General features: G+C 45.9%; 1 protein-coding gene across 1 annotated transcript; it reads left to right on the top strand.

Annotated features, from left to right (window-relative positions):
* Window positions 1-1,969: 1,969 nt before the first annotated feature.
* On the top strand, window positions 1,970-21,930 carry Gimap8 (GTPase, IMAP family member 8). Its single transcript, XM_027943293.3, has 6 exons — window positions 1,970-2,198; window positions 2,324-2,435; window positions 9,519-10,179; window positions 13,005-13,050; window positions 17,175-17,801; window positions 19,991-21,930. The coding sequence occupies exons 2-6, from the start codon at window positions 2,368-2,370 to the stop codon at window positions 20,671-20,673; spliced, it is 2,085 nt and encodes a 694-aa protein (XP_027799094.2). The 5' UTR covers window positions 1,970-2,198; window positions 2,324-2,367; the 3' UTR covers window positions 20,674-21,930.
* Window positions 21,931-22,124: the final 194 nt, after the last annotated feature.

The raw sequence follows: 22,124 nt of genomic DNA, 5'->3' as shown, positions 1-22,124 counted from the left end.
CTGCTTCTCAGGGGAGTGTCTCGTGCCCCTTGGCGCCGCTGAGTCTAACACAGTGCCTGGTGTAGGTGAACTCCTTGCCTACAAAACTATCTTACTGACTATTCCATTTCCCGAGGTCCAGTCGCTCTCCCTCCTGCCGCTGCGGAGAGCACGGATGGGTGGAGCGTGTGCACCTGCCTGCAGAGTCCTGCCCTCCGCCGCAGGGAACGTTCTCTGCGCCTGTCATTCCTGGCACCGCCGCTAGGTGGCAGGGAACCTCCATCCTTCCCCACGGCCCAACCAGATGGGTAGCATGACTTCCCTCCACAGGAAAAACCAATTTTAGCTGTAAGAGCTAATTTGATGAAAGATCATTTTGTAAAACGGTCAACTCAGCAAATAATCACTTTGCTAAATCATTTAGGAGCTGTCTGAAGGTCTGGTTTTATCTGAAGTACTCCCCTAATACTTAATATTTCATTTAAGAATGAGTGAGCTTTTTCTCTGTTCAGTTTTCTCCCTTCTCCATTTTGGGGATCATTGTCTTGCTGGGCCTTTAACGGTGCCTTTTAATTGACCTCTGGCAGTAACTGCTGGGATGGGCCGCACTGTGCTGGTCTAGGCATTTGTCTGATGGTTTTAATGAGTTAGTTTTATGTCTGTTGACCTAGTGCTCAAGGAAGGTGAGAATTCTTCTGGAATGGCTTAAGGAGGTTGTGGGCCGTCACCAGCTCTCCCACCAAGGTGTAGTCTGAGTGTCCCCCAAACCCTCCTTAGGTCATCTCAGCTTGATTGGGTTTTATTTTGAGTTCATGATTAAGGAGTCCTCCAGGTTGGCAGGTGGAGACTGTCCGGTGGGAGGTGATAGGCTAAGCAACGCCCCAGAGCCTGTGGTTTTGACTCCTGTGGAGACTGGGTGTCTGAAGAACCCCCCTGAACTTCAGCAGCCTCCCCACGCTCCTTCTTCTAGGGTGGTGCAGCTTGGCTTCAGACACTTAAAAAGCCAGTCTGAGTTCAAGTTCATGGAATCATGGTCCCTGCTCCTGAGGGAAGGTCTTGCTGCCCTGCGTGAACCTGGGGGTGGTCTGCTCAGCAGACTAAGCCAGGCACAGGAGGGCCGGTGCTGTAGGAGTCCACAGGGGAGGTTTCAGAAGTCACCAAAAGCACAGAAACAGAAAGTAGAAAGGTGAAAAGGGAGGGGGTCGGGAGTGGGGGCTGGAGCCCATCGGCCTGGAATCCTGTGATGTGAGGGGAGAAATTCTGGAAATCTGGTGTGTGACAGTGTTAATGTGCTCCAGGTAGCTGCACTATGCACTTAAAAGTGTTTATGATGAGCCACACACAGTGGCACATGCCTGTAATCCCAGTGGTTCAGGGTGCTGAGGCAGGAGGATCGTGAGTTCAAAGCCAGCCTCAGCAAAAGAAAGGAGTAAGCAATTCAACAAGACTCTGTCTCTAAATAAAATACAAAATAGGGCTAAAGATGTGGCTCAGTGGTTGAGTGACCCTGAGTTCAATCCAAGGTACCCACCCCACACCCACCAAAAAAAAAGTGTTGATGATGGTAAATCTCATGCAGTTTTTGCTCCAGTAAGGTTAAAAATAAAAGTGTTCAACTACCTTAGGAAGTTGGGATAGGGCTTTGGGACACGTTGTGGTATCTTGAAGAAGGAGTTTTATTTGTGAGACCCTGAGGTCATGTTTCACTAGTTGGGAAAAGCTGTCATCCACCGGAGAGGCAGCTGGCCTTGGCTTGGGGGGTGGCAGGTTAGGGACGCTGTTGGGAGGGATTGTAAAGGTTATTTTTTGGGTTAGCTGAGATCAGAGAGTTGGTGGGAGGAAGCAAACAATTTCTTCATATTTTTACCTAAATCTTGGGAGAGGAGTAGGGTGAGATAGGTGGTGGGGGGGACCAGTGGGGGGAAGGAAGTGCCTGCTCTGAGCCACTCCAAACAGACTCAGCTCAAACCCTCCTGCACCCAGATTCTAGCTGAGCCTCTGCTGGCGTTTCTCTTACCATCTCTGTAGTCTGCAGCTGTGGGAGAGGCTAAGCTCCACAGCCTTCTGCTGTGTGGTGGCCCCAGAATGTGACCAGTCCCAGAGAAGATCTGTGTGTGTCCCCAGCCAGGCCCCTCCCTCAGCCTCTCCCAGCGTGGGCGCTTGCCCTGGGACCTGGCATTCTGAACTGCCTCTCTGATTGCAGCTGTGCCTCTGCTGATGTGAGACCTATTTCTAGAAACCTCTTCCTTCTCAGAAACCCTCAGAAATCCTCTGTCAGGGGGATTTAGCCCTGGAAACTGGTCATTCCCCTGCTGTCCTTACCCGTGGCTCCTGCTCTCCTTAGGACTTACTTCTTCTGTCCTGGAGAACCAGCAGCTGCTCCCACAGATGGAGGAATGGAGCCAGGAGGAGCTCGGGGGTTCTGAGGCTGCCAGGGACCAGGGGACAGGACTGAGGTAGGTGTGCTGGGCCCGTGGCTGTGTGTACACTGGTGCGTGTATGAGGGGTGATGGTGCTGGGCTCACTTACGAGGTTCTAGGAAGGTTTCCTCCTGGTTCAAAGCGTGTTGCTCGACCCTGCAGGGGGCAGATGGGGCAGGAGGGACACAGGGCCATATTCAGCAGCCCTCTTACAAGGAGAAGTGCCAGGGAGGGGGCTCAGCCTGAGGAGGAGGAGGAGGAGGAGGAGGAGGAGGAGGAGGAGGAGGAGGAGGAGGAGGAGGAAGAGCAGGAGGCTGAGATGAAGGCAGGGTGGAAAGGGAGGAACAGGAAGAAAGGAAGGTTCCTCCACAGGAATGCTCTGAGCTTGGGTGGTGCCATAGAGCAGCCCCCAGGAGGAAGTGAATGGGTGCTGTGGGGACTTCCAGCCTCACCAAGAAGCAGGGACAGGGGTCTTGATTCCCCTCATTCACTCTTCTAGCACTTCCCAGCCCTTGCACAGTTAAGATACTATGAATGGGCTGGGGATGTGGCTCAAGTGGTAGCGCGCTTGCCTGGCATGCGCAGGGTACTGGGTTCGATCCTCAGCACCACATAAAAATAAAATAAAGATGTTGTATCCACCAAAAACTAAAAAATAAATATCAAAAAACTCTCTCTCTCTCTCTCTCTTAAAAAAAAGATACTATGAATGGGGCATTAAAGGTGGATAATACTTTGCTGAAAACTGTGGTTTCACCTCCATTTAAGCTGACCTGGTTTTCACATGTGAAGCCTTCTTCTCCTCTTGACAACTGACCTGCTGGGCTCTGGCAGCTTCTCTGACAGTCTTTCTTTGTGGTGGGAATTGCTTCTAGATGCATCATAGGAAGCTTTTCAAGGATGCCCAAACCCAGAGCCCCCTTGGGAATAATTGTTGTGTCTCCTGCTTTTTGAAACTAAGAGCTCTGGGCCAGCAGAACATAAGTCTTGGAGACAGGACCTCATTTTGCTAGTGGGTCACTGGGGGTGATACTGCATGGTGTCAGTCCCCACTGACTGCGACTCCCAACTTTTGGACCATAAATCCTGGTTATGAGGTACTGGTCCGTGTTACTAGTTCATGTGTAATCTCCATCCCTGCCACCATGGCCACTCTGAGCATGGACCCAATGGGTGACAGCCGGTTGGCTGGGGAAAGAGGCCGACTGGTATCATCCTGCCCACTGACTTTGATTTTTGAAGTCCTCCTCTGCTGGGTCAGCTTTTGTGAGAATGGACATGGGATACAAATATCTTCAGGCCTTTCCCTCATTCTAAGAGGTCTGTCGTATACTTCTCCAGAACTCCCTTGTGTCCAGTGTTCTACTTCCTTCCAAGTCCCCAGCCACCCCACAAACCACTGGCCACACAGCCTGTGAGTTGGTATGTAACTGCATGTCTGGTCATTTCTCCTTCCAACAAAATGCACAGTCAGTGCACAGCTCGGAGTTCTGGCTGTGGGGAGAATATCCCTCCCCACTGTCCTCAGGGATGTCCCAGATTGGGGCTGTAGTGCTGCAGCTGTTCTGCATCTTGCGCAGAACCATCTGTAAAACCAGGCCCCGGTCTTCCCCTCCCTTTCTCTGTCACCAACCGCAGGGAATTCCTTGTGAGTTCCCAGGTGCAGGCTGGGAGAGAGAAGGCTGTGTAACAGGAGCAGGGCACCTGGCAGCCTTCAGGACTTGTGCCTTCAGGACCCATTTGTGCCTTATCACACACATACTGCTTCCCTTTAATGCTGGAGGGCTGTTCTACACACTCAAGTTTTGGCTTGGTGTATGGGCGTCTTAGTCTGTTTTGTATTACTATCAGAGAATGCTTGAGACTGGGTAATTTGTAAAGAAAAGAGATTCTTTCTTTCTCTCTCCCCTGCCTTCTTTCTTTCTCTTTGTGGTGCTGGGGAATCTAACCCAGGGCCTCATGTGTGCTAGGGAAGTGCTGTACCACTGAACTACATCTCCCAGTTCTGGAGATTCATTACCATTTTAGAGGCTAAGGAGTCTGAGATCAAGGCGTCCCCAGCTGGCAAAGGTCTTTGTGCTACATCATCCCATGATGGAAGGCAGAAGAGCAAGGAGGGAGCAGGAGGGAGGACAAGAAGGGACCAAACTCATTTTTGTAGTCCACTTTCATGCTAACCTGCTCTCATGACAATGGCATTAATCTACATTATAGTCCTATCTCCTAACGCTGTTACCTTGGCGATTAAGTTTCCAACATGTGAACTTTGGAGGGTACATTCCAACCTTAGAATTCTGTCCCTGACCCCTAAATGCATTTCCCTTTCACATGCAAAATGCACTCATTCCATCCCCCAAGCCCTCAGAATCACCCTGTTCCAGCATCAACTCAAAAGTCCCAAGTCCAGAGTCTCATCTAAGTTAGATATGGGAGAGATTTGGGGCCTGATTAATCGTGAGGCACATTCCCCTTGTGACATTTAAAAAAAAATTTAAAGTTACTTAAATAAATAAATTGAAATTGAAATTACTGATATATATATATATGTGTGTGTATATGTGTATATTTGTATATATGCATATTTGTATATATGCATATATATATATATATATATATATATATATATATATATACCAGGACTTCTTATTCTTTTGATTAATTAATTAATTAATTAATTTTAATTTGGTATCTATGACAGCAGAATGCATTTTGATTCACTGTACACAATTGCAGCACAACTTTTCATTTCTCTGGTTGTCCACAATGTAGCGTCCCACCCTATGTGCAGTCATACATGTACCTAGGGTAATGATGTCCATCTCATTCCACCATCTTTCCTGCCCCCAAGAACTTCCTGTTCTTACCTAACCCACAGATCAGCCCTTCCCCAACCTCTCTCCTCTCTACTTCCCAGCCTCTGAAGACCACTGTTCTGCTCTCGATCTTTGTAAGATCAGCTTTTTCATATTCCACAGATGAGGGAGATCATGCGGTACTCGTCTTTCTGTGCCTGGCTGATTTCATTTAATATCATGATCTCTAGTTCCATCCTCATTGTCACAAATGCCAGGAAGTCATCCTTTTCATGGATGAATAGATTCCATAGTGTATATGTGCCACATTTTCTTTATTCAGTCATCAGCTGATGGAGCCTCAGGCTGTTTCTGTTTCCTGGCTCCTGCTAGCAGTGCTGCAGTAAACACGGGGGCGCAGGTGTCTCTTTGACGTACTGATTTCATTCCTCTGATGTGTAACCAGTAGTGGGGTTTGCTGGATCATATGGGAGTTCAACTTTCAACTTTTTGGAGAACCTCTATTCTGTTTTCCATAATGGACATTCTAATTTGCATCCCTACCAACAGTCTGCAAAGGTTCCCTCCTCTTTTCCACTCCCTCTCTGTCTTTTTGATAATGACCATTCACTCCATCCTGGAGTGAGATGATACCTCAGTGTGGTTTTTAAAAAAAAATATTTATTTTTTAGTCATAGTTGGACACAATACCTTTATTATATTTATTTATTTTTACATGGTGCTGAGGATCGAATCCAGGGAGGATCGAATGCGTGCTAGACGAGTGCTCTACTGCTGAGCCACAATCCCAGCCCCTCACTGTGGTTTTGATTTGCGTTTCTTGATGATTAGTGATGTTAAGCATTTTTTTCATCAACCTGTTGGACAAGTCATTTTCTTATATGTTATCTCATATAAGATGATGTCTTATAAAAATATTCTTGAAGGCTTGGAATGGCTAAGTGGCCTCTTGAGGTCTCAGCAGTGAGTGGCAGAGCCAAAGGTGAAGCAGCTCAGACTCTGAGCCCGTGGTCACGCCCACCACCCCCTGCTTCTCTGTCAGCTTCAGGTGGCACAGGGTGCTCATGCTCCCATAGGTGAAGACTCTGTTTCCTGGAATAGTATTTCAGAGCATCAAATATTCCCTATGTTATATTTGCTAATCTATTCTAGCTTTTACTATTTTTTTTTAAATTTAATTCATATTTATAAGGCAGTGATTCCTTAAACTTGGCTAATAATTATTTCTTAGCATTTGATGAATTCAGTTTTCTAGGCTCCTCCTTCCTTTGAGATTCTGATTTGGTAAGTATAGTAGGCAAATCTGTATTTTTAAAAAATATTTAGTTTTTAGTTGTAGTTGGACACAATGTCTTTATTTTATTTATCTTTATGTGGTGCTGAGGATCAAACCCAGGGCCTTGCACATGCTAGGTGAGCGCTGTACCACTGAGCCGCAACCCCAGCCTGGCAAATCTGTATTTTTTTTTTCTCTTTTTTTTTTTTAAATTTTTTATTGTTGGTTGTTCAAAACATTACATAGTTCTTGATATATCATATTTCACACTTTGATTCAAGTGGGTTATGAGCTCCCATTTTTACCCCATATACAGATTGCAGAATCACATCAGTTACACATCCATTGATTTACATATTGCCATACTAGTGTCTGTTGTGTTCTGCTGCCTTTCCTATCCTCTACTATCCCCCCTCCCCTCCCCTCCCCTCCCCTCTTCTCTCTCTGCCCCCTCTACTGACATTCATTTGTCTCCCTTGTATTATTTTTCCCTTTCCCCTCACTTCCTCTTGTATGTACTTTTGTATAACTCTGAGGGTCTCCTTCCATTTCCATGCAATTTCCCTTCTCTCTCCCTTTCCCTCCCACCTCTCATCCCTGTTTAATGTTAATCTTCTTCTCATGCTCTTCGACCCTACTCTGTTCTTAGTTACTCTCCTTATATCAAAGAAGACATTTGGCATTTGTTTTTTAGGGATTGGCTAGCTTCACTTAGCATAATCTGCTCTAATGCCATCCATTTCCCTGTAAATTCTATGATTTTGTCATTTTTTAATGCAGAGTAATACTCCATTGTGTATAAATGCCACATTTTTTTTTATCCATTCATCTATTGAAGGGCATCTAGGTTGGTTCCACAGTCTTGCTATTGTGAATTGTGCTGCTATGAACATCGATGTAGCAGTGTCCCTGTAGCATGCTCTTTTTAGGTCTTTAGGGAATAGACCGAGAAGGGGAATAGCTGGGTCAAATGGTGGCTCCATTCCCAGCTTTCCAAGAAATCTCCATACTGCTTTCCAAATTGGCTGCACCAATTTGCAGTCCCACCAGCAATGTACAAGTGTACCCTTTTCCCCACATCCTCGCCAGCACTTGTTGTTGTTTGACTTCATAATGGCTGCCATTCTAACTGGAGTGAGATGGTATCTTAGGGTGGTTTTTTTTTTTTTTTTTAAATGTATAGGCCTATTTGTGGACTCTGTTTGTTCCATTTATTTATTTTGGTTTATTTTGCTCTCTTTTTCCTAGTTTTTAAAAGTGAAATGTTGTCTCCAGGTTCTCATTTACCTTTAAGTATTTTTTTTTAATTTTTTTTATTGGTTGTTCAAAACATTATAAAGCCCTTGACATATCATATTTCATACATTAGATTCAAGTTGGTTATGAACTCCCAATTTTACCCCAAATACAGATTGCAGAATCACATCGGTTACACATCCACATTTTTACATAATGCCCTATTAGTAACTGTTGTATTCTGCTACCTTTCCTATCCTCTACCATCCCCCCTCCCTCCCCTCCCATCTTCTCTCTCTACCCCATCCACTGTAATTCATACCTCTCCTTGTTTATTTTCCCATTACCCTCACAACCTCTTATATGTAATTTTGTATAACAATGAGGGTCTCCCTCCATTACCATGCAATTTCCCTTTTCTCTCCCTTTCCATCCCACCTCATGTATCTGTTTAATGTTAATCTTTTCTTCCTGCTCTTCCTCCCTGCTCTGTTCTTAGTTGCTCTCATTATATCAAAGAAGACATTTGGTATTTGTTTTTTAGGGATTGGCTAGCTTCACTAAGCATAATCTGCTCTAGTGCCATCAATTTCCCTGCAAATTCTATGATTTTGTCATTTTTTAGTGCTGCGTAATACTCCATGGTGTATAAATGCCACATTTTTTTTATCCATTCATCTATTGAAGGGCATCTGGGTTGGTTCCACAGTCTAGCAATTGTGAATTGTGCTGCTATGAACATCTATGTAGCAGTATCCCTGTAGTACGCTTTTTTAAGGTCTTCAGGGAATAGTCCAAGAAGGGCAATAGCTGGGTCAAATGGTGGTTCCATTCCCAGCTTTCCCAGGAATCTCCATACTGCTTTCCAGATTGGCCGCACCAGTTTGCAGTCCCACCAGCAATGTACAAGAGTACCCTTTTCCCCACATCCTCTCCAGCACTCGTTGTTGTTTGACTTCATAATGGCTGCCAATCTTACTGGAGTGAGATGGTATCTTAGGGTGGTTTTGATTTGCATTTCTCTGACTGCTAGAGATGGTGAGCATTTTTTCATGTACTTGTTGATTGATTGTATGTCCTCCTCTGAGAAGTGTCTGTTCAGGTCCTTGGCCCATTTGTTGATTGGGTTGTTTGTTCTCTTATTGTCTAATTTTTTGAGTTCTTTGTATACTCTGGATATTAGGGCTCTATCTGAAGTGTGAGGAGTAAAGATTTGTTCCCAGGGTGTAGGCTCCCTATTTACCTCTCTTATTGTTTCTTTTGCTGAGAAAAAACTTTTTAGTTTGAGTAAGTCCCATTTGTTGATTCTAGTTATTAACTTTTGTGCTATGGGTGTCCTATTAAGGAATTTGGAGCCCGACCCCACCGTATGTAGATCGTAGCCAACTTTTTCTTCTATCAGACGGCGTGTCTCTGATTTGATATCAAGCTCCTTGATCCATTTTGAATTAACTTTTGTGCATGGCGAGAGAAAGGGATTCAGTTTCATTTTGTTGCATATGGAGCAAATCTGTATTTTTAACGTCTAGTTAGGAAATTTCCTTCAACTTTGAAACCTGCCTGTTTGCTGAGTTTCTAACGTATCTTGCTCCTTCTGTTCCGAATGATAAAAGCCTTGAAAGAATTAAAGGGCTCTTTAGGTTTGTTTGGGGGGTGAGAGCTCAGGAAGACCCTGGGAGCAGTCTAGCCTGAGTCTTCAGGGGCTCAATCCTGTGGGGGAGAAGAGCATGGGCTTCCTCGCTGTCCCCCTGTCCTGGGTGAGTGCAGCTCTGATACATGGCTTTGTCCCTGCAGAACCCGTGGGCACCTGGACCAGGAGAGCAGGCTGGAGCAGGGCTGTGGGATGTCCCCTCTGCGGCTCCTCCTTCTAGGGAAGCACGGTGCGGGAAAGAGTGCCACTGGGAACACCATTCTGGGCACCACTGTGTTCAACTCCAAGTTCAGTCATCGGCTGGTGACTCAGATGTGCCAGAGAGAGAGTGGGACCATGAGAGGGAGGGAGGTGGTGGTCATCGACACCCCTGACCTTTTCTCCTCCATGGCTTGTGCCGAAACCAAGCAACGCAGTCTCCAACAGTGCTTGGAGCTCTGTGCTCCCGGCCCCCATGTCCTGCTGCTGGTAATCCCCATCGGCCATTACACGGAGGAGGACAAGGCGACCATCCAGGGCATGCTGAGAGTGTTTGGACCTGAAGCCAGCAGGCACGTCATTATCGTCTTCACTTGGAAGGATGATCTGGGGCATGACCTGCTGCAGGATTATATTGAAAACGAGCCGTCTCTTAAGGCATCTTTGGCTCGGCACTTCCTGAGCCGATACTGCGCTTTCAACAACAAGGCAGGTGATGGTGAGCGGCACAGCCAGGTGTCTCAGCTCCTGTGCGAGATCCAGTGTTTGGTGGATGAGTGTAGAGGACAGTGCGTGGACTTCAAAACCGAGGGTGGCAGATTCCAGGTAAGGATTAGCCAATGGATGAGATGGGTACAAATGAATGGCATATTGCAATGTGTGATGGGACACGGCTCTTGCTTACCGAGGGATCTATACGTAATCTGGAGTGATAAGAGGAATCAGACTGAGGGCTTTGGACTTTATTAACAAGTGAAGGAGCAAATTAAGCCTAGCTCTCCTAACCCTTCATATTATTAGATACACAAAGATTTAGAATCTCTCTTTCCCTGGCTTCAGTAAAACCCCCGTCTTTTGCCTTTTCCTCCTCTTTCCGGCTACTCCAAAGATTACAGAGTCCTCTTCCAGTTGCTGGCCTCTAAAAGTGGTCCTCAGGGTTTGGTTTTGGCCCTTCTTGAGTTCTTTATACTCTCTGCAGGTGATCCCAAGTCTTTATGGCTTTGAGCTCTATCTGTGTGGACAGTTCCCACATGAGTGACATGAGTGACTAGCCCAGCTCTCTCCTCCCAGTTCTGACCCCTTTACCTGGTTCCTTGGCATCTCCACTGGGCTCTCTGACACTGTCTCACACCCAAATTTTGGTCTTCGTGCTTAAAGCTCTCACACTTCTGTGTCCTTCTCAGCTCAGCAAGGGGTTGTGCTGCCCACATAGTCTTCACACCTAAGCCTAGATGTCAGCTTTTATATCACTGCTGGCTTACGTCCAACGATTAAGAAATCACCAAGTCCTGTGTGATCAAGGTGATCCTGGATTCCAGAGGTTTCTTGCCACCCCCACCATCTGGGCCAAGCCAGCATCCTTTCTTGCCCGTAGTATTTTAACCTTCTAATGACTTTCCTCTCATTCACTTTTGGGTCTCATTGCTCAATCCATTTCACACACAAAATCCAGTGATGTTTAATCTTTGGACACAAAAGAAACATGTATTTGCAACCAAGCTGAAGTTATAGGAGTGTCACTCCTTTGAGGAACTAACACTGCAGTGGAGACCTATGCAAAGAAACAGCCCTTACGGGCTCAGGGTGAGTAGCTGAACATTGGCACAGAGGACCCTGCAAGACTAAATGTCATAACTGCAGCCCGAGGTGTGCATAGAAAAGTGTTGGTCAGAGGGGCTTCTTAGATTTGATGAGTAATAATCCCAAACGGGAGCAATTGACATTTATTGAGCACTTACTGAATTTCAGACACATACAGGACTAAGTGTTTGCAATGACTCTATGTGGAGACGTTCCACCGACGGGGACCCTGAGGCTCACGAGAACCTCAGCAACTTGTTCTCTTTTCTTCTAGGCCTGGCTCACTCCCCTTTATGACTGTCTTTCCCTTGGCCCCAAGGGTCAATCACATGGTTCTGGGATAAGAAGGGGCACAGGATGAATTTCCTGCATGAGCCCCTTGTTTAAACTGCTTCATCTTAAGATGAGGCTCAGAATCCTCAGCTCAGCTTGGCCCCTTGCCTGGCCCCTGCTCTCTGTGTGCTGGCCTCACTGGCCTTCGTATTGGTCAGGTCCACTCCAGAGTCTCAGACCTGCAGTTCTCTTGGCACTGGTTCTGCCCATGTGCCGCAGCTTCCCTTCACTTCCCCAGGAACTCCTCCCTGTGAGTCCCTGGTGTGAGCCCCCCACTCCTCTGCGCCTGTGGCCCCCCTCACACCACCACATCAAGGGATTCCTAGGGATGTGGTTGCAGCGGTCGCCTCCCTACAAACTCCACGAGGACCGAAAACAGCTGTTTTGTTGACCACAGTATCTCAGACTTGTCTTCTGTAAAACAGAGACAATAATGTGCATCTCAGGAACTGCTGTGAGGGTTAAATGAGATGCTTATGAAGTTAAACCTTTAAAACTCAGTAGGTGTTCATATTTGTGAACTGTTAATATCATCGTAGAAGTGTATGAGGGCCAGTAAATTATGGACATGTAAATTAAGGACTTTAGCAATCCAGAGGAAAAAAATTGTAAGTATAAAGATATATGTAGAAGGATAGTTATCATGGCAACTTTCAAAACAGTAAGATCAGAAATAACCGGAAACAAGTGATCAGTAAAGAGATGACTGTATCAGTTGTGTACGTCCATACCATGGAATACATTTTATTTACTAAAAAGTGTGGGTAGGTGTATCCATGTTGACTTGTGCAGATGTAAAGCCTGTATTATTAGGCAGGTTGCAGAACAGAAAGCCTAGCAAGTCTCTTCCATGTTCAGGTATCACAGATAAACACAAGGACATACATCAGCTAATAGCTGTTACTTTTCTGGTATGTTGGAGATGGACTGATTATTCACTTATATATCATGCACATTTTTCCATATTTTTTATTGGTGCATTATTGTTGTATGTAATGGTAGGATTTGTTATTACATATTTATACATGCATGCAATATATATCATGTGCTTTTGCATTGAAACGATCTTTTGCATTTAAAGAACCCTAAAGAATTTGAAATGTTTATGGAAGTGAAAGAAATCTGATCATCAGAACTAAGTGGAGAGCACTGAGGGAGGGGGATGATGAAGGTGTCAAAGACATTGGGGAGACCCTGTGAGAAGGCAGAGGGGAGGCTTCCTTGGCTGACCTGGGTAGTTGACAAAGGAGGTGAGAAGGAAGCACAGGAGGTTTTAAGGACAGTGGACTCAAGACTATACCATTGCATTTATTTTGGGAGCAAGTATAGGATTCGCCAGGCGGGAGAAGGGTACGTCCACCATGGATGGTTCCACAAGGACACACCAGGACCCGATTTGACAACATCCTACTCAGCAGATTTCTCTGAATTACATAATTATGTCTCCATTTCTTTGTTTTGTGAGAAGATGAGACTACAGATGTGTGTGCTATGTCATTTCCCCCTTTGTTTCCTAGGATTGTGTAAAGGAAGCTACGAGTCAGGAGAAGGACAATGCATGTGGTAAGTTGATCCCTTAAGAACGTTAGGCTTCTGTCTGTATTCTTTTAATTCCTTATGCAGCCAGAGCAAAGTGGAAGAGTGATCCATGGGAATCAAAGCCCAAATGCACCTGAAGACCTTGCTCAGGTGGGCGCCCACACTGTCCCCAGGGAACTCCTAATCCTTGTGAGTCAGTGTAGCACCAGGCAGCTCCTGGGCTCAGTGTGGGTGTCTCTGGCCTCCTTGATGTGCTGTGGAGCTGGACTTGCCTCTTGTGGCTTTTTTTTTCTCTTTCCACATTTTAAAAATTGGTGCATTATAGTTGTGAATAATGGTGGGATTTGTTGTTACGTATTCACACATGCACACAATATAACAATGCATTTTGGCCGCTATTCCTCCCCAGCACTTCCCCTCCCCTCCCCACCTCCCACCTTCTGTTTCCTTTCCTCTAATGATCTCCTTTTGATTATCATGAGATTCCCCCTGAATCAACACCTTTCTTTTCCTTTTTCCTCTTTAGCTTTCACATATGAGAAAAAAAATGGGACTCTTGACCTTCTGAGTTTGGCTTATTTCACTTAACATTATGGTCTCTAGTTCCATCCAGAAACTATGTCCAGCAAATGACGTATTTTCATTTTTTCTTTATGGCCAAATAAAAATCCATTGGGTTATGTATATACCACATTTTTAAAAAATTTATTCACCCACTAATAAATACCTAGGTTAGTTCCTTAGTTTGGCTATTGTGACTTGTGCTGCTATAAACATGGACATGCATGTATCACTATAGTAAGATGACTTTTAATTCTTTTTCTTATTTTTTATTTTTTTGGTACCAGGGATTGAACTCAGGAGCACTTAACCACTCAGCCACATCCTCAGACCTATTTTGTATTTTATTTAGAGACAGGGTCTCACTAAGTTCCTTAGTGCCTTGCTGTTGCTGAGGCTGCCTTTGAACTCGTGATCCTCCTGCCTTAGCCTCCTAAGCCGCTGGGATTACTGGCATGTGCCACTGCGCCCAGCTCAAGATGGCTTTAATCCTTCAGGGTAAATACTGAGGAGTGGTATAGCTGGGTCATAAGGTGGTTCCATGCCTAATCTTTTGAGGAGTCTCCATAATTATTGGTGGTTGTACTAATTTACAGTCCCACAAACAGTCTAAATGTGTTGCTTTTCCTCCGCATCCTCCCCAACTCTTATTATTGTTTGTATTCTTGGTGACTGCCATTCTGACTGGGTGAGATGAAATCTCAGTGTAGTTTTGATTATCATTCTCTAATTTCTAATGATGTCAAACATCTTTTTTTCATATATTTGTGGATCATTTATACTTCTTCTTTTGAGAAGTGTCTGTTTAATTCATTTGCCCAATTATTAATTGGGTTATTTGGGTTTTTGGTGTTGAGATTTTTTGAGTTATGTATATATTCTAGATATTAATCCTCTAGCAGAAGAGTAGCTAACAAAGATTTTTCTCCTGTTCTATAGGTTCTTGTTCTCTTTTCACATTCTTAATTGTCTCCTTGGCTGTGCAGAAGCTTTTTGATGTTGTTGTTGTTGTTACATATTCACACATGCACACAATGTAACAAGAGCCACCCCATTAGCTCTTGACTAATTATTTCCTGAGCTTTGGGGTCCTGTTGAAGGAGTCCTTGTCTGTGCCTATGGGCTGGCGTGTTGACACCTCTTGTGGCTTCCTTACTAACCCTGTCTCTTCTCCGGGTCCTGGGTATAGCACTACCCAAGATTTGCTCATAAGGGAAAGGCAGAAATCACTCCTCGTGGACAATACCAACTTGCAGAACTCACTGGCGGAGTACGGTATCCATGTTGCGGTCACCATCAATGATACATCTTGCACACCTGCTTGAGTCACATGCAGCCCCGCCTCTCTCTGTTCAGTAACTGCCATTTGTTTCATGGTGTGACATACACATCCCTTTATTGATGCACTATTAGGTTATTTCTGGGCTAGTCCTGAAGACTCAGTGGTGAGTAAGACAGACAAGGTTCCTGTCCTCATGGAATGCCCCAAAGTAATACAATTATAATTTTGATAATAATGATAATAATTGCAGTGACATTATATGCTGGGAAATAACATCATCCAATTTTCATAGCTATATACACACACGTATTATTCCTCACAGCCGCCTTGTGAAGAGGGTGTCTTGTTATCAGTGTCTCATTTTACAGATGTGAACTCAGGCCGTGGGGATTCAAAATTTCATTGATACAACTCCTGGGCAATGCGGGTAGGTAGTGGAGGAGGGAGACACGGTGTTTCAAAAAGTCATAAAGTAAAATATATGGGAGCAAATTTGAGTGTTTTGAGGGGAGTCATTTCCAATGAGCTCTCATAAAGTTCTATTTGCACAGGAGCCTGAATAACTAGGAGGAGTTAGGTTAAAATGGGAGGAAGGAGATCTCACACACACCCATGTCCCGAAGGTCGTGAGATGAGAGGACAAGTGTGAGAGAAGGGGGAGAAGCTTGGGGCCTGAGCACAGTCCCTCCTTGCCCTGAAGCCTTCTGTGGCCACTGATATGCTCGTTGAGATGCTGACCACTGTCCAGATGCTGTCTCCTTGGTCCTTCCACTGTGAGGCATTCTACCCAAGTGCATTCTGAGAGCCCCAGGGTCGCGACTTGCTCGGGTGTCACTAGCATTTCAGCTGCTTTGCTGTGTGCTGTGCCCCTGGGGACTCCGTGAGTGCTCTCTGTAGTTGCAGGCCCTTCTCTTTGCTCAGTATGTAGGTCTGGTGTTGACCTTGGCTTCCAGGAGAAGTGGTGGGGGCAGAGGATGTGTGCAGAGACAGCTTTAGGGCACAGGTTGCAGGTTTTGACAGCAATTTGTTGAGGCATAATTTACACAGAGTAAAATGCAGCCTTTGCCATCTCTACACACAGTGGTCACCATCTACACAGATGCAGAGAGCATTTCCATTGCCTTGGAAGTTCTTATGGCCTCCCAGAGACAACCACTGCCCAGACTCTTATCAACATTGACTAATTTTGCCTGTTCCGAACTTCATATGATGGAATTATACAGCACATAGGTCTGTGTCTGGCTTCTTTCATTTAGCATTTTTTTTTTTTTTGTACTGGGGATTGTACCCAGGGTTGCTTTACCACTGAGCCACATCCCCACCCCTTTTAATTTATTGTTTTGAGACAGCATCTCACTAAGTTGCTTAGGGCCTGGCTAAGTTGCTGAGACTGGCTTTGAACTTGCCATCCTCCAGCTTCAGCCTCCTGAGCAGCTGGGACCACAGGTGTGCACCTTTGCCCTGGCTTCACTTAGCATGCTTGAGTTTTGTTTTTTTTTAATATTTATTTATTTGCTAAGAGCCACAGCCAAGTAATATGATGCATGGCATTTTTGGTTGAAAGCTGATGCTAGCTAGCCATTGAGATGATATGATTATGTTAAGATCTGCATTCATATGGATATTGGTCTCCTGCTGTCCACCTCGGCCTGCTACGGGACTCCTGGAGAGTTCCCATTGGTTGGGGAAGTGCGGTAGGAGGGAATTCCGGAGGAGGGACTTCCTGTTGGGGTCTGGGAGAACGTGGTGGGTCTGTTGGCAATCTTGCCGGGAGCGGGAGCATACGGGGCATTGGCGGCAGTTTCAAAAATGAAGTTTGTTCCTGCTTGAGTGGCTCGTGATTTTGTGCCCAGCCAGACTGGCGCGCTACCGCTTGAGCCACATCCTAGTCCCCTGCTTTTGAGTTTCATCCATGTGGTACATCAGTAGTTCACTTTTAAAAAAATTTCTGAATAGTCTTTAATTTATAAATATACCACCAAAAGGCTTTTTAAAATGAGATTTTTCCTGCTCCTATCTTAGCCTATGGACCTCATGCTTCAATACTACTTTGAAGGACCAGATCCATTGAAGGCCAACTCTGGCACGTTCGCTTTCCTAGTAAGTCTCAGGCCCCCTGTATGTCTCTTGGTTTAGTTGTGTCTCCTTCATGGCTTCTGCCTTCATGGACAGCTTCTGGTGGGGATTAGAGGTCTACTGGCCAGTGCACTCTATAGAAATGGACAGGGAGGAGAAATCGTAGGCCCTGTCCTCAGGTGTTATAAACTGTAGGAAGAGACTCTGAACCTGTCCTTTTGTCCCACAGGCTCAGGAGAGAGACAGATGCAGGCCACAGGACCTGAGTGGGACCCAGGAATGTCAGAACTGAGGATCCTCCTGGTAGGGAAGAGAGGCGCTGGAAAAAGTGCGGCAGGAAACAGCCTTCTGGGGAAGCGGGTCTTTGAGACCCGGTTCAGGGAGCAGTCGGTAACCCAGAGCTTCAGGTCTGAGAGCAGGACGTGGGGAGAGAGGAAGGTTTGCATCATTGATGCTCCAGACCTCTCGTCCTCAGAGGCTTCTGAATCAGAGCTTAGAAAGCACACCTTTCCAGGCCCCCACGCCTTCCTGCTGGTGACACCGGTGGGCTCCTATGACAAGAAAGATGATGAGGTGCTGAAAGCCATCCAAAGCCATTTTGGAGAAAAATATATTAAGTACACAATCACTCTCCTCACCAGGAAAGAGGATTTAGAGGATCAGGATCTTGATACATTCTTAAGAAATGAAAATAAACCTGCCTATGACCTCATCCAGAAATGTGGGAACAGATACAGCGCCTTCAACTACCGGGCGACGGGGGAGGAAGAGTGGGGCCAGGTGGACGGGCTCCTGCAGAAGATCGAAAAGATGGTGCAGCAGAATGGCAGCAAGCCCTGCGTCTTCAGAGAAAAAGGTAAAACTTCACGTGGGAAACCTTTTTATATAGAGTGTTTAAAAATATGTGGAATGTATAAGAGCCTTAGGCATTCTGAAGAGCAGAGGGGAGAGAAAGGACAGGTCCGGTCTGTGGTCTTCCTCTCTTCTCTGTCTCCTGTCTTTCTCAGGTTGTTCTAAGTTGTGCCTTTCCCATTCACACTTCCTGAACTGGTCTTTCATTCGGTCATGATGCTTATCCCATCTTTCCAACCTGGATGCTAAGGGTCTTGAGGGAAGGTGTGGACCTTCGACCTCTTCTTTTCCTTGCAGTGTACTGTTGCCCAGGGCTCTGCACTCAGTGCTGGTGATGAGATAATTTTGGATTTTTGGTTTACTCTGCTTTTCCCTTAAGCCAGATTTCTTTCTTGGTTCTTTACCCTTTTGGAGACAGGAGGCCATTTTAAAGAAAGTGTGAATAGCCAGCTGCAGTGGCACACGTCTGTGATCCCAGTGGCTTGGGAGGCCAAGGCAGGAGGATCACAAGTTCAAAGCCAGCCTCAGCAACTCAGCAAGGGCCTCAGCAACTCAGCAAGACCCTGTCTCTAAAAAGGGGCTGGGGATGGGGATGTGGCTCAGTGATAAGCACCCCTGGATTCAATTCCCAGTAACAAAAAATTGTTCATAATAGCAACACTAAGTATAAGATACTAGTGCAGTCAGGAGCCAAGGACTGGACAAGACAGGGAGCCCCAAGGCCCTGCTGGACAGCCCTGTGGTGGGAGATGGGTGTTGGCAGCCCAGTCACACTGCTCCCTCCCACTGAAGAAGGGCTCCTCACTTACTCAGTGCTACACATTCTGCTGACACGAGACAAGAGCCTTCTCTCTTTTACTTATCCCATTCTCTTCTATTCAGACATCCCCACCATGAATAGCTTAAGACCCAAAGAGTCACTGTTACTGAGCCCTTTCCTCTTTCCCACGGAGGGCCAGGTGCTGGGAGCCTCCTAAAGAAGAATAGATGTGGGAGAATCAGGAGAGGCTGTTTGGAGAAAGTCCAATTTGAACAGGTTTTGGAGAGTGGGTAGGGTTTGGACAGCAGGGCGGGAAGCTGGGAGACATCCAGGGAGCATATTAGCAACCTGAAAAACACAGGAGTGGGGCTGACCTAGCGACATAAAAGAATGGTCTTGATGGCGATGGGTTCATAGCACTAGACACTGGGATGGGGAGGTCGTACCAGGTCTCAGAGATGCTTGAAAACCAGGTCCTCTGCAGGCACAGAAGCTATGTAAGCATGACTATAGTTACAGACTATGCAGGCATAACTACGAGAGTGCAACTTCCAAAAAAGCAGCTTAATATTTTCTCCTGGATGGAAGAGCATGGGATGAATTTTCCCTGCTCTTTGCTTTGAGATGGATGTAACTTAACAAAGAATTCACAATGGAAGAGCACTGTGAAGGGCACAGTATCAGTGCAAATGCAGAGGAAAAGCCCCTCTGCATTTTCATGTTTGAAAGAGCTCTGTGCACCTGCAAATTTCACCTAGAGGGAAACCTGTTCTGCTCCGTCTCTGATGCTACATAGAATAGTATTAGTGGATATTCATGATTATAAGTATGATGTGCCTTCCTGGACTCATCAAAGACACAGTGAGGTTCAACATGGTTTCTAATGAGAAATGAATTTTAGCATGACTCAACAGAGGAACTGGTAATGCATTGATGGTATACATGATTACTTTTTCAGGAAAAGTCAATTCTGTAGAATAGTTTTTCAAATCCATCAAAAAGATTTTGCTGTGATGAGCCATATTTGGCAATGGGGGGGGCATAATTACAATAGGAGCAGAATTCCGAGTTAAGATGTGTAGACTAGATGTAGCTGAGGGAGAGGAGATGAGGCCAGTGGCCCTCACAGGTGCCAGGGAGTCAGAGGAGGTATTGGGAGAAGGAAGCAGAGTGGATTCAGAGATGGGAACAGTACCATGTTCATGGATGGGTACTAAATGTAGACCATGGTCCAAGTCCCGCTGCTGAGTTCTCTGTCTGTGTGAATTGGGACAAGCCATTCTCATGCCTGGGGACGGACCTGCTGGGTAAGCAGGAGGCCTTCACACTGTCTGAGCTCTGCTTAATGGTGTAGACTGCCTTGTAAATAACTTGGAAAGGTGAATTCCATATCAGCCCATGATGGTGAATCTTTTCCAATTTCCTTTGCACAGAAACCCTGAGTATTGTCCTTGTGGGGAGGAGTGGTACTGGCAAGAGCGCGACTGGGAACACCATCTTGGGGAAACCCATCTTTTTCTCTCAGCTCCAAGCCCAGCCAGTCACCAAGGCATGTCAGAGTGGCAGGAGAACGCTGGACTGGCAAGATATTGTGGTTGTGGACACGCCATCATTCTACCAGATATTTGGTATTGAAAAGGATCCATCCTGTTTAGAGAAGGAGGTCAAACACTGTTTGTCCCTCTGTGAAGAAGGAACCAAGATTCTGGTCCTCGTGTTCCAGCTGGGGCAGTTCACTCAACAGGACAAAATGGCAGTGAAGGATCTGGAGGCCATCTTTGGAAAGGATGTCATGGAATACACCATTGTGCTGTTCACCCGGAAGGAGGATCTTGGGGGCGAGGAGCTTGAAGAGTATGTCAAGAACACAGATAACAAAGCCCTTAAGAATATAATTAAAAGGTGTAAGGGGCGAGTTTGTGCCTTTAATAACAAAGAGACTGACGAAGCCCAAGTGGCCCAGGTGAAAACTCTTTTGGCAATGGCCAATAAGCTGAGAGAGAGCCTCAGAAGCTATGGATATCCCCAAATCGATGTCAGCCAGGAAGAGAACAATCCCAAAAGTCTACTACGGAAGGCATGTTTAGTACTGAAAGGCTGGGATCCCTTCAGTTAGGAACTCAGTTGCTGGGTGGGTTCAGTAGGACTGGTGGATATGGGGTGGCTCAAGGGCTTTGAGGTTTGAGAGGCAAAAGCATTCCACCTTGTGATGCTGTGGCTTTGTAGGTGAATAAATCGTCAAGCTGGGGCAGGGAACACGGGACTGTAAGTGGAAAGAGGGAAGAGGTGGAGGAATCTGCAAAATCTGAACACCATCAGGCTAGTATAAAGGGTCAGAACCAGAATCACCTCACCAATGTAGGTAGGATGGAGTCGGGATGGACACTGAGACCAAGGCCCAGGCCAACATGGGGTCAGAATACGGAGAGTTCCACAGGAACCTGGGCTTCCAGATGGATAGAGCAGGGCAGGGTCCAGCACATCCCTGAGCAGGGCCCACTCCAGCAGGCCGCGGTGTGGCTCAGTCTGTCTGCCCGACCCACTCGCTCCCTGGCCCTGCTGTGTCCCCTGGGCTGGGATTTAGGGCTAGGACTTAGGGACTTAGTCCCTTTACTCACACAGGAGCTGTTTCTTAGTGCTCTCCTCATTCTATGCCTGGGTGAAAAGAGGGACACTCTCCCCTCCTTCCTGTCCTGAGGAGATGAGTCTTTGAGGTTTCAAGAGAGTATATTCTAAACATCACAGTGAAATAGATCAGAGTAAAAATCAGAAGCGTGGTAATACTGCCAAAATTAGAGAATCTTACAAAGTTCTAAAATTCTAACTTAGATTTCTTGTACAGAAAGCAATTGAAAACTCTTTGAGGCTTAGGAGATAGATTAAAACCCACATAACCCAAATAATAATGATTTAAGCATATCAGGGGCTTCTTGTCCATATGGAGAAGTCCAGGAATGAGCAGGGTGGGGCTGATGGGCATCCAGTGTCCAGCTTCACTCCTTCTGTGCAGCCTCCTGGGTGTCCACACTTACGCTTGCCTTTGGGTTCCATGACGGTGGTGTTCTAGCCATGGCTGAGCAGCTTATGTTGGAAGCTGCCTGAGGTGAGCGATGTATGAGATGAGAAATGTGGAAACTTCTCCCAGGTAGATAGGGTCAGATGTTCTCAATTAACCCCTTTATTCATTCCTCCACCACTGGATCATGTCGCCTGCCTCCTCATGATAATATTAGATCACCTTCAAGGTTAACCTGTTTATAAGAGCATGGACTGTCACCATTAACACTGTGGATGCCACATACCTCTAAATATGATAACTTCTAGACAATGTAAATATATTGAGCTGAACCAAATAAAAATGAATTAGATGATACTTTCAAGTTCTCCTGATTCCTGATGTTCTGATTTAGGGAACGAGCAAGCCTCTACGAACAGGCACCTGAGATGATCCCATTTACCACTCTGAGCAGGTGACGCTGTACGAGGCTGCGGGTGCAGGGCTAAGCATGTGGCATCTTCTCACAGGGAGGATCTAATCTACACTGCTGTTTTTCCTTAGGTCCCCTC

This window comes from Marmota flaviventris, chromosome 1 (assembly GCF_047511675.1).
Source record: "Marmota flaviventris isolate mMarFla1 chromosome 1, mMarFla1.hap1, whole genome shotgun sequence".
NCBI classification, from domain to species: domain Eukaryota; kingdom Metazoa; phylum Chordata; class Mammalia; order Rodentia; family Sciuridae; genus Marmota; species Marmota flaviventris.
Note: the sequence above shows the minus strand (reverse complement) of the source record. Positions and strands in the feature narration are given on the sequence as shown.